Below are 12761 nucleotides of genomic sequence, written 5' to 3'. Positions count from 1 at the left end.
AATACTTATAGTCCAATACTTCATAATTAAAACAGATGAAAGTATTTAAAATTCGCATTTTATCTGGAATTATACCCTATTTTATGCCAAAAAACTAGCTTAAATGTATATTTAGAAGATAAAATATATTTTAAAGCATATTTTCCTTTAGAAGACAAACACAGTAACTCACCAGAAAAATTCTACTCATCATTTTTTCTTTATTTTTATTCTTATTGGATGATTTATAATTCTAACATATTTGTTGCACTCCTGACCAAAAACATTAGGGCCTTTAAAGTAGAATTGTGAAGTGAAAATTACATAAGAACTTGTTCTATTGTTTCAGTGAAGTTGAGGAGGAATTACTTGAATTTTATGACAATGTTTTAGTGTGTTTATTTTTAACGTTCATTAAAAAAATCACAAAAAAGATAAAAACACAACTGAATTGATAAAATTGAAAAAGAAAGGATTTTGATAATAAAACTGTCAATAATATAGCATTAAATTATACAAAAAGATCATTATTAATTAATGAATACTTCTAAGCATGAATAGAAGTCTTTTCGTCACAGAACTTGAATCTTTAAAAAAATGTGTTGCACTCCTGACCATAGAAATATGGATCTGAAGCACAGACAGATCCTGTAATTGATAAATCTATTTGGTAAAAATGTTCTTTGTGTCTTTATTTTAAAAAATAAAAATCAGAAAATCATATAATGATAATAGTTTTTTCATGCTTGGAAGCAAAACATCAAATGTTGCACTCCTGACATTTTTGGGTATGCACATATACTTGACTCTCATTAATGCTGCTTGTGATTTATATAACATTTTAAAGTTTTAAAATGTATATCAGTTATTATTTTACACTTCCAAAATTCTTTTTTGTCTTAATTTTCTATCAGAATTTTACAATCGATGTTTTTTTGGCAACACTACATTTTTTCTGTTGCACTATTGACATGGTTTAACATTTTTTTAAACATCAGCCATGACCACAACTTGATTAAACAAAAGTTTCAATAGTCCACATTTAAAGCTCAATACTTTGAATATTATCAGGAAAGTCTTTATTTTCAACATGAAGCATTATTTTTTATTTCACAGATCTCCAAAAAATATTGAAATTTCAGAATGTCACAATAAGGTGTTGCACTCCTGACAATTTTAGCATCATTTTTGGGCATAACTTTTTTGTTAATTGAGATATCAACGAGATATTTGGCAGGTATTTAGACACTATCTAAAGACATATGCTGAGACATAGAAATCTATTTTCATTGCCTGTATTTTTAGTGTGGGTTGATAAATATGCGTTTGGTCATTTTTTTTTTAATTCACCCTTTACTGATAATTGGAAAGACGAAGACTTATAGAACTATCTGATTAGAAGTACAGGATGACTACACGCCATACATCCAGGACACAGAGAGCTGTAGAACCATACTTAATGGCATAGGAAATTAGGAATAACTCGCATATTTCAGCTTTCCTCCTTGAATTTTATGACACATCAAACGTATATATGATCTTGTAGTTTCTACATGTATAAGCCCATTTTCACGTACTTTCTTGGCCGAATACATGTATAACTGTAAAAATCCACACATAAGTTGGAGCTAGAAAAAATAAAGTGAATAGTCAACCAAGAACCACAACTCCAATTGATCAATGTTCATACTTTCTTTCCTCCATAGGAAATAACTTCCAGCGTATTGTTTTCTATTAATGAATAAGAAATATTATTTTCTAGACTTTACATAAAATATTTGTAAAATGCATTATGTAATTACTTATTTCTTCTTGATGAATTATTTATTTTAATCATAGCCTTTTGATTGCCTTATTCAAATCACGATATTTTAAGAATAATTACCTGTCGCCTCGCTGATTATTTAAAAAAACGGAGCTACAACATATTCACTATATTTTTATCAAATCCTCACCATAAAAAGCACCATCATTTATTTATAAAATTAAACGTTTAGATCAGAGTAGCCCAGTCTAAGGATATCAAATAACATTATTAATTAATTTGTTCATTAATGAACTGTTTGCGTTTGTAAAGATTATATAGGAACTATAAATAGACTATATAGTAATAGAAATTATTAACTTAAGTTAATGTATTATTAAATTCAATCTGCAAAATATTTAGCACAAATTACTCTAACAAATCAGTATTGCCCAAATCACAAAATGCTACCAAAAAAAAAAAAAAAAAAAAAAAAATACTAGGAATCATTAATTAGTATTTTTTTTAAATATATAATCTTTACGTAAATATTTCCATTAAAAAGTATATAATTGTTCTTTTAAAAATTATCAACTGAAATTTTGAAGTTAATTTTGAAATAAAATTAAACAGCAGAATTTTCTCTTTGTAAAAAATAATAATTTATCATTTCAAATTTATAATTTTTAGTAATTCAGAGTCATTACATACATGTACATGTATAAGTAATTTGAATTGACTAATTATTAATTACAGGTCACCCCTATCTAAGCGTACATTATTATCACATAATAGCAACGAGGAAAAATGTTGTATTCTAAATCGATTATTCGTTTTATTATTGATCATGAATACATTGTATTTCCATTTTAAATTTTAAAAGTTACGAAAATAGATATTCATTTATTGACACCATAAATTTCCTGACATTTAGAATTTTCACAAACATTAAATATGCTGTTGTGAAGGATTTGCCAACACTAATAAACTGACTTCAATTTAAACGAGTTAAATACCCCGCCTAGTGTAAATGATCCCAGCATGTTTACATTGTTGCCTGGCAATGCCGCAGTGTCCAAAAACTTGTAAACAACCAAAATGGCCGTCGAATGATTTACAAATACAAAATCATGAAAATGGATTTTGTATCGACTTTCGTGTTAATAAGTACCCTGTGTATATCAGTTTCCAAAGGTTCACTGCAGGCAGGTAGGAGTATATGGACATGTTATGAAATACTCAGTTTAATTTTTAATGAACTGAATTACATGCATTTGATAAATCTGCTGATTAAACAGCTTTTTGTTATTTTATTTCAATTAGTAAACAAGTCTGGCTTTCCGGAGAGCCTGCTTTGGTGTCATTAATGTCACGGAATAAACAGTGGAATATGACTTTTTTCCAGCTATTATTCAACCTGTATGAAAATTTATTCATTTCAAATATTGTTTTTTGAGTATAGTATCTGTAAAAAAAAAATTAACCATTAAGCAAATCGTAAAAAAAAAATGTTCATAGCTGTTCTGCCAAAAGGTGACTGAAACCTTATCATTCCTTTAGTCTTTATTTCACAATCGTTTACTCCGACTGCAGCCAAGGAATTTTAAATCGTTAACTGAAATCATTTTATTATAGCCCCGCAATGGATTTCCATAAATTGGATTCTCCTTAATCTTATCCTCCTAAGTGACTTTGCTATAGAGCTACTGGGAAATAAAAGTCACAATCATGGTCGTTAAATAACTAGTAAATAGATTCAAATATCCTTGCTACTTTTTGTATCGAGTCTACATGTACGTCCAATGACTTTTTCCCATTAACCAACGATGCAATTCACAGGTACAAAGAAAAAGATAACAGCTAGGTGCTTAAAATCTGAGCCAGGTGAAAATAAAAAAAAAATGTGTCTTCTCAAACTTTTATTCGAGGTTTACAATCTTATAACTATGAAATTAAGTTTTTAAAGGAAAAGAAAAATAAACAAATATTAATACATTGTATAGTGCAGACCTCGGCGAAAATACCCACTCTGCAGTGATTCTTGATGATCTTTAATTCAATGCCTGCAGAAATTGTACTTTTAAGTTCAAAAATTTCTTTTCGTCGAAATATTTTTGCTGAATACTGTTTAATTTAACACACGGCAGTGAGTTATCGAATGACTAAAGTACAGGAAAAACAATAAGTTTTTCGCCATTAGTTTGATTCATATCAATTGTATTTATTCATTTACACTAGAACATCACTTCCGGCTTTGAAAATTAATGTTTCGTCTCCCAAGGGGGATGGGAATAAGTGCTACTATTACAATTTCAATTTAATTTAGTTATATACTTACAGTATTTTTATGTCACACTCTTGTGAAGGAATGCAAGCATTTGTATTTGAGTTTTTAACATAAGTATAGTGATTTTCAATATATTGCCGGGTATACATTGTATCTATTGAAAAGACTCCTCATTTTCGTTTTCGTAGTAGATCTACATGTAGTTTATGGTAAAATATTTTATAATACTACTGAATTATTTTTATTTTTAAAAATTATATATTTTTTTAGAATGCATTTCTTCTTCCATAGCATGCATAATGATATTGAAAAGTTGATTATACCGATATTATCTGAATGTGAATACCCAACTTAAATGTTTTATGTATACTGTAGTTGCCTTACATTTCAAGCTAGAGTCTTATTTAAAAAAAAAGATTAATCATTCTTTGATATTACTGTTCTGTAGTGTACTTACCGTCAACATGTTCCTCGCCTCAGGCATCCTCTTTCACAACTAGCATGAGGGTACAGTCGAGCACTGCTCTGACGTACAGTAACGACGTCAACTGCGTCATCACCGTCACAGCGCCCTCTGGACACAAAGTTCTAGCCATACCTAGGTATGAAATTTCATTTTATCTTTTTAACAATGAATATTTATTTCATATCTAACACGTTTAACGACTTGAGACGTCTGGTTTCATGTAATAAATGTTCTGTAAAAGAAAAGAAAAAAGAAAGAGTTAATTGAAAATTATTTTGGATTACAGGAGATTTGAACTCGAAGAGCAAAGATCTGGAGCATGCGTGGACTATCTAAATTTTTACGATGGCACTTCTACTGGTTCTGCAAAGATAAATACGCAGCCTTATTGTGACAGAGCTGGACCGCATAATGTCAGCTCTTCCTCTACGGCAATGACCTTGGAATTTGTCACCGACAGTAGTGCGCGGTACAGGGGATTCGATATTATATTTGCAGCCATCAAAAATGGTAATTTTATGTTTGACGGTGTGACTGTTACGGCGAGCGCAGTTATACCTTATTATTTATTCACTTAACTTTGATCTGCCACTTCAAATAGCACAAGATTTTTGAAAGGTCAGGATTGTGATGTCACATAATTCGTATGTCAGAACTACAAATGTAGGATTCTAAAAGAGCGCTTTTAAACAAAGAACGTTTAATCTGCTTTCTATATGCAATTTTTTCTAAAGTAAGGCAAATTTCTTTCTTGATTTTTTTTTTAAATTTTGTTTGGGTATTGCAAGAACGTACGGTTTCTGGAGGATTGTGAGTACTGAGACTACTATTAATAGAAAAAAAGTCAGATGGTGCAAACCCTCTAAATTTTTTCCTCGCCCAAGTGTTGTTGTAAGAGATCCCTGCGCTGGCTATTATATAATTAAGAATAATAAGAGTTAATAGTAAACAGTTTTAGTGTCGATGAAATATTTTCACTTTGATGTGTTCATAAATACACTATTAATCATTCTATTAATGAACTTTACCTACTCCTTTCTCAAGTGAAACATTGATCACGTTTATTATTACAAAATTGGACCAACAATATGGGTCTCCGCTTTATATCGGAATTTATAGGAAACTATTATAGTAAGATCTTTTAGATGCTGGGAGATGGTTAATATTAAATTAAAAAGTCTGTGCCTGTTGCCAAATCTCATTCATTTTATATTATTGTTTAAATTAAAATATTTTATTAGTCTGTCTTCACAAGAACAGCCAAGTCACATATGGAAACATCTCAATAACATAGACTCAAGTTACTTTACGTTATGGTGTTTAGGGCAAAAATAGGGCCAGTAGGTCATGGGGGTTACTGGAGTTTTACAGGGGCACATGTTTTAAAATCTCATTGACAGGAGTTCCAAAAAAAATCAGTAACACTAGCATTCCATACGCTTAAAATGAACGATTTCAAAGAAGGCTAGGGGTGGGGCCATAGGGGAACAAATTTTTTCCAAAAAATAAATTTCCGCAGCAATAATGGTTAGGGCTACAACTTGTAAATCTGAAGTCTCCAGTATGCTGTACTTTAGTAATTCAAATTGATCCTAACAATGGACCTGAGTAATGGACCAAAAATCTATAAATCTACATCATAATTCATTTGTCAGGAGAAGAATGTTCGTTGACTCATGTGGACCTGTTGTTGCTTACAGACTTCTTGTTTTTATTTATCATCTTTTGTAGCCAACCCAATATCTAAATTTGTCCTTTCAGCACCATGTGCCACAGATTATTTCGGTTGTAGTAATGGACTCTGTGTAGACAGAACCTTGCGATGTGACAGTTTTAATCAGTGTGGGGACGAATCGGACGAAAATGCTTGCACAGGTAACCATAAAAACTGCTGAATTCTTTATATGATATATTCAAAATTTGTATATTAAAATCATGTTGTGTAATTTTGGAGAGCAAGATGGCAAGAAGAAAATAAACAACAGTCTTGTGTTTCCTATCTGATAGTGGTAGAGGTACTCTTAAGATTTATATTTCAGACTATTTTAAATCTTTTGTAGCGGAGGAGCTTGGTATTGTTGACGATAATTCAGCTCTGATTTATGGACTAGCATTTGGCCTGGGTTTTCTTGTTATACTAAGTATCCTTATTGGAGTTTTAGTTTACAGACATTATAAATGGAAACGTTTTTTGAGAGAACCTATACCTAAGGACCATTATCAAAGCTCTTCTAGTAACTATCCTGTCACCAAGAAATATTACAAACGAGCTTACCAGAATTATGCATACAAAAGCGTAGACTCACGACTTCCTTCGCGCATGTCCAATGACTTTGAAACGGATGACGACCTTGACGTGGGGTCAAGGCCTGTTTCGTCAACTTCATCCTCCAAACAGCATAACCTTACAGTTCCTGGACCAAACCACGGAAAAGTGAACTTAAAGACAAAAACGGGAGCTAGCAATTGTTAGCTAAAATTGTATTTTATCTTAAGATATTCTTACAATAATGTTGGGCTTTTGTCTTAAAACACCTTGTATGATAAAAGCGGTATATTTGTATATTTTTGCTCATGTTAAGGTGACAATTTCGTGTAAAATATTAGACAAATTAATATTTCATTAAGGCATAAAAGTTTGTTTCCATGTGTCATGAATAGTGCAATATAACACGAGTTATGGAACGTAGCCTTTCATTTATTCTACACCCAGTTCAATTTGTCATTATTCTAATCCTATTGAGAGCTCTCTATACACTGCACTAAAGGATTCTGGTTTTGTGGTATTTTTATGCAGATTGAATAATCTCCCTTTTGATCTACAATACAATAAATTGTAATGTACAGTGTATTACTTAGTTTGTGATCAAATGAAGCATTCATAACATTTTAATAAGCCAAGTTGAATAGATTGAACTCTTTATTTGCAGGTACATGTAATTTGCCCATTTAAAGTAAACAAAATTGTAGTGATTTCTGTTCATTAATACTTTATTGTCTTTGAACATTTTTCCAGGGGGTTAATGCAAAGTACCCTATATTGAAAATGTAAAAGATGTACTCAATATTTACACACTATAATTTACTCAAGGTCCAAAAAAAACTTTTCCTTAAGTGTATAGAGAGTCGTTAACAACTGTGCAATGCAAGCAAATATTTAATGAATAAAATTCTTTGTTTTTCTGTAAATTACAAATCATTTTTCGCTGGCGAAAATTATTATATTAATATATATTAATCATTTAATAAAGTGAAAAAAAACGTTTTGTGTTGTGTGACAAATTTACTTAATTCTTTGAAAATACTGTGATATACAAGTAGAGAACTTTCCCACGCTATTTTATGTACATTCTGGACAGCTGTACACACTTGCGTACTTGTATTTGTTGGAATTGGATGAAAATACCTTTTATTTATCGCCCAAGTATAGATTTTAATCAAAATGTTATATTAGTGGGCGATAGTCCTCATTGTCTACCAGACTGAACATCGCGATGTTAACTTGTACTTGCTGCACTTCAATAAGTTCCGACTATACTTCCATGACGTTCAAAGCCATCTCAGGTCATCTTTGATCTTCTAGTGCGTTTTCAAAATCACGTGCTTGAAAATCAAGTACTTTTCACGGAAGTTCTAGTTCGAAGGGTCACTTAAGCACTCTACCGAGTGCCCAAATTGCAAGTGTCTCTTATGCATGTTTGACCTTTAACGTTTACACTGGAAATTAATTACTATTTAGTTCACTTTATTTTGTTTCATGAAAAATAAATGCATGCAAAACTGTTGATAAATATACTAATTTTAATAAAACAAAATTTAATAATTTGAATTTTACATCTGAGTACATAATTATACTTTTAAAGTTAAAAGACATTGCAGCATTATAATCAGCGATGCTCTCTCAAATGACAACCATCGTTTGTCAGCAACTTGGTCCAGTCATTGGCAAAGTTGATATCACTCGCTGATATGATAGGTTTTTGTTTTTCAGTCATGCCTTGATTTTTGCTTCTCGATCTATCCTCATTGTTTCGTTTGTTCTGTCCGGTGTTATCTCGGCTAAATATCTGGTCTTCTGGTGTAGACTGTAAGGGACAAACTGTTGCCTGTCTCAGCCGAACTTTTCCACCTAAAACACGATGTAGACGCTTAGCTTTACTTAAAAAAAGGAGAGGGAAAGGTCAGATGGGCATAGTGCTAACATAAGCGTGCCCGGGGGGGATTACACACACACACACCCTCACACACACAACAAACAAACACACCAACTAAGTTTTCGCCTCCACAAAAGCCATTTGTAATTGAGAGTGGTAAGATGATGAGGTGGGTGAAAGTTCGAAACGTTGAACGCCATCACCAGGACACTGATATGACAAATCTATTTTTCATTTTTAAATGTTTTCAGTCAAAGGGTGTACTAGTAATTTATATTACAAGTTCAGGGGCGTAGCTTCCATTGTGGCAATGAGGCAACTGCCTCACTAGATTTTTCAGCACCACCCCCTTTCTATAATTTAATTTTGATTTGTTTTTTCTTTAGGCTCCTCTGTTAAATCCTTTTGAATTTATAGTATTATATGCACGATGAAGTCTTCAATAACGAAACCGATAAAATTTAATATGAACTGAATTTCTGTCCAGGACAGGTATGAATTTTGCATTCTAAAACCCCAAAATTCATTTTCCATCAGGGGGCTTCACCCCCTGAACCCCCACCCCACCCCACCCCACCAGGGTTCCGCCCTGAACTTGCTGGGAGCCTAAGGCAACATCCAGACCCCAAGCCACAATAGTTTTTCCTCACTAGAATTTTAAGTCAAGCTACGCCCCTGAAGTTGCGTTTTACTTCCTCAAATATATTATAATTTCCTTTGGGAATCAAGGATGTAGATATTGATGTACTACCTTGTTTTTCCGGCTCGTGCTTTCTCGGAAAACATGGTAAAATCTGCTTTGTAATCTTCCCTGAATAACCCTGAGAAGTCCCGCTCGCTGACCAAATAACAATAAGATTGATCAAATATATACACTGCTTTTAATTTTTTTTCATGTTCTGTTGAAACTATGAGAAATTCAAATGAAACCTAATTCAAGAGGATATTACAATGTAGTCATCATTTATGCTTACATGTACCAATGAGCGAGTTGCTGTCTTCTTTTGCCATAGTGGTCGGGTGTTCCGATTCACTTTCCTGAAGTTCCCTCCAAGCTGCTGCTCCAGTTGGGCTTGGCTGATAACCACCTTGGAATATCATTATTTACTTAAGGCCAAAATATAATTCCAGAGAAATGCATGGAGTTGAAAAAAAATTTAGTAAAGTAAAAGGATCAAAATTAAATTTACATTGATTGTTTTCCTTGTATATCTTTCACATTCCTTGGATATGCCCTCTCGTGTTTAATATATAATTATATTTATAAATATATATCTACACAAATACTTCAAAACAAAGCGATATCTTGTAACGACCAAAACATGGCCAGTGAAAGAGATCTCGTTTCAATTTCGCATTTTCTTTACCTGCGCAACAAGTACTACAACTGCAACATTTCAAACACATAACAGAACATGGGATGCATGTACCACATGCCCTCACGCATGGATGATTGCGCAATCGTCCCATCCGCCAGATCAGGTATCCAGGCCTCCAAAAGCACCAGAAGAAGAAAGCAAAGATAGCAACCAGACCTAAGACTACATACAGGGCTGAGTAGTCAGGTTCCGTTGGTGGCACTGGGGGAGGAGGGGTGGTCGTTGTGGTAGTTGCAATCTCTGATAAAGAGATACGCATTTCAAGGTTTACTGTTAACTTTTTAAAAAAATAATTTTGACTTGTGAATTTTAGCCCTGTATTACTTTCAGAGCAATAGCACGTTTAGGCACGTAGTATCGTTTCTAAAAGTGGGGCGGGTGGGGGGGGGGGCAGAAAAAAATGACAACTTAAAAAATACTTTGACAAGCAAAAGAAATGGAAAATTATCCAAACTCGAAAATCCTATTTCATGAAAAAGGGGGGGGGGATTTAGGTCCCAGCTTCCTTCACAGCCAAATTTTATTCAAATATTACAACATTACCCTGATTTGATTATACTGCAACAAAAAGTGGGGGGGGGGGGCTAATCTTTAATAAACATTTTCAATTAAACATTAAAAGATTATGCTTTGAGAATGGGGGGGGCCCTTCCTACATGTATCTCCCCCCCCCCCCCGATACTACGTGGAGTTTTTCCACGCTAAAGCACAATCTTTCGATTAGTCTTTAACTTATAATTAAGACAAGGTAATTTAAAATTTTCATCTAAATGAGCAGCAGTTTTAATTATGTACATTTTATCTCAGTTATTTCTTGATATGAAGACTTTAATGAGTGCAAAATTGTTGTAGTTACTGAAGCAGTTTCCTGGCATCTTTCTACTTGTATCCGAATTATCACGTGGGTAGGATTCTGATTGACAGTTGCGGGAAAACCAGAAATCACATCGTAAAGAGTCATCTAAACAGCGCTTGCTGTCGTTACATAGCATTACAATGCCCTCTTTCGTTTCCGTACATTCTAAATTGAAAAGAAATTGCAAAAGATCCATCACATTTGTAACTGCACATTAAACGGCATATATATATATATATATATATATATATATATATATATATATATATATATATATATATAGGGATGGCAATTTGTAACCGGTTAACCGATTACTCGGTCGGAAGGATGGTAATCGATTAGAAAATCTGTAATCGGTTAATCGGAAAAAATAAAATATTTGTTATATTGAACACATTTTTAAAAAATTTATTTAAAAAAAGAAGAAATCTCTGCACAAAGGATGATCATTTAGGATTTAACGGATCTAATTTGGACGTACATGTAATTATGAATCTCCAGATTGAGACCGTAGCGTAATTGGTCAGTTTATAGTGTTAATTACTGTGAAAACACCATGTCGTTACCCCTACTGTCCTGTAATTCTTTAATGATAATAATTGAATCATTGAGCACTGTGAATGGGCGTGTTTGTCGTTTTCAGTTTTCTATCCAATTTAATTATTAAACAAACATTGTAAATTAAGGGCTATAGAGTTCACATGTCGTTTTGATTATCATAGTGAAAATGCAGAAAGAACTTTTTTTGACATCTGCTTTGGAAAATTATCAAAGATTCCTTTGGGTTTTTTCATTGTTTTTCTCAATGTTTTCTTGTCTACTGAAAAAATATGTACCCGTAATTTTCTGATCCAGAATCAAGACTAATGGAATGTTTTAACTTCTATCGTCTTATTTGGGTCTATTTGTGTATATGGACAGAGCTACTTGTAAAAGAATTGTCAAGAAAACGTACATTTTGATACGATTAACCGGTTAATCGGTCGGAACGTCTGGCGGTTAACCGATTAGTAATTCTGTAATCGATTGCCATCCCTAATATATATATATATATATATATATATATAATTCTTAGATGTCTCATTTAAATTTTTGGATTTTAAAATCTATAAAAAATTATTTTACATAATTCGGGAATGAATTCCCACAAATCTTGCTCTTCATACATTTAATATTTCCTCACCGTAATCAAAAGAGGTAATGTCAAGACGGAAAAAGATCTCAGAATATGTGAAATTGGAGGAACCATCAGCTGTTGGAGTGGAAGGGGAGCGATAGTCAACGTAGAAAAACAGTGTCGCGTATTCTCCCTCCCATTCAATGTGCGTGGGCAACGCTCCACGACCGCAAAATGTCTCCTGGTCCGCAACATTAGTTCCCTTGCCTTTGTAAAGTGTAACGTACGCTTTCCCACATCTTTGGGGGTCTTTTTCTATGTTGTCAACTTCTGGTGCCTTGAAACGGAAGTTTCGCCAATAGACGGACATATACCTTTTCTCCCCCGTAGAAGGCGCCCCACGGACTGTTATGGTGCACTGTAATTCCTTCCCAATTAAATTTGGCGGAACAAACTTTCCATCAGTGGCTAAAATTCCATCTTTGTCAAACTCAAGATACGCACCAAAGTCCGGTCCTATTTCTTGTCCACAGATGTCCGTAACAAAATCTAGGTATTGAAATATTTAATTAAACAACTGAGGAAACTCAAATTGAATATTTTGATTTAAAATTTTGTAGGAAAAAAAGTTAAGTGAATACTTACAACGTATATTCCCCGAGTGGACTGTTGGTAAATACATCACATTAAACATTAAAAAAAGAAAGGGGTATGACAGAACTGTCATTTTAGATTGACTTTAGGTTGATTGAAAAATTTTCTCCGTCTCTTGTTTTAAC

The 12761-nt window shown here is 33.0% G+C and overlaps 2 protein-coding genes across 2 annotated transcripts; one reads left to right on the top strand and one right to left on the bottom strand.

Annotated features, from left to right (window-relative positions):
• The first annotated feature begins 2801 nt into the window (after window positions 1-2801).
• Window positions 2802-7742, top strand: LOC133196500 (neuropilin and tolloid-like protein 1). The gene is made up of 5 exons (XM_061332380.1): window positions 2802-2932; window positions 4459-4612; window positions 4763-4986; window positions 6238-6351; window positions 6537-7742. Exons 1-5 carry the CDS (start codon window positions 2833-2835, stop codon window positions 6947-6949), a joined length of 1005 nt encoding a protein of 334 aa, XP_061188364.1. The 5' UTR covers window positions 2802-2832; the 3' UTR covers window positions 6950-7742.
• Window positions 7743-8356: 614 nt separating this feature from the next.
• Window positions 8357-12710, bottom strand: LOC133196910 (uncharacterized). The gene is made up of 7 exons (XM_061332758.1): window positions 12628-12710; window positions 12049-12531; window positions 10866-11030; window positions 10061-10249; window positions 9611-9718; window positions 9382-9468; window positions 8357-8605 (listed from the first exon to the last, which is right to left on the bottom strand). Exons 1-7 carry the CDS (start codon window positions 12707-12709, stop codon window positions 8364-8366), a joined length of 1356 nt encoding a protein of 451 aa, XP_061188742.1. The 5' UTR covers window position 12710; the 3' UTR covers window positions 8357-8363.
• Between the last annotated feature and the right edge of the window lie 51 nt (window positions 12711-12761).

Source organism: Saccostrea echinata, unplaced genomic scaffold, assembly GCF_033153115.1.
Source record: "Saccostrea echinata isolate AGI-Se365-2 ecotype Australia unplaced genomic scaffold, CSIRO_AGI_Sech_v1 ptg000030l, whole genome shotgun sequence".
NCBI classification, from domain to species: domain Eukaryota; kingdom Metazoa; phylum Mollusca; class Bivalvia; order Ostreida; family Ostreidae; genus Saccostrea; species Saccostrea echinata.
This window is presented reverse-complemented; position numbering and strand designations above follow the sequence as displayed.

Bases quoted from the DNA above. Each gene is read 5' to 3' on its own strand.
- LOC133196500 (XM_061332380.1), top strand. From the start codon at position 2,833: ATGATTTACAAATACAAAATCATGAAAATGGATTTTGTATCGACTTTC. The intron at 2,933-4,458 runs GTAGGAGTATAT...ACTGTTCTGTAG, and splicing joins CAAAGGTTCACTGCAGGCAG to TGTACTTACCGTCAACATGT. The intron at 6,352-6,536 runs GTAACCATAAAA...AATCTTTTGTAG, and splicing joins GGACGAAAATGCTTGCACAG to CGGAGGAGCTTGGTATTGTT.
- LOC133196910 (XM_061332758.1), bottom strand. From the start codon at position 12,709: ATGACAGTTCTGTCATACCCCTTTCTTTTTTTAATGTTTAATGTGATG. The intron at 12,532-12,627 runs GTAAGTATTCAC...TTCAATACCTAG, and splicing joins CCACTCGGGGAATATACGTT to ATTTTGTTACGGACATCTGT. The intron at 11,031-12,048 runs GTGAGGAAATAT...TTTTCAATTTAG, and splicing joins CATTACCTCTTTTGATTACG to AATGTACGGAAACGAAAGAG.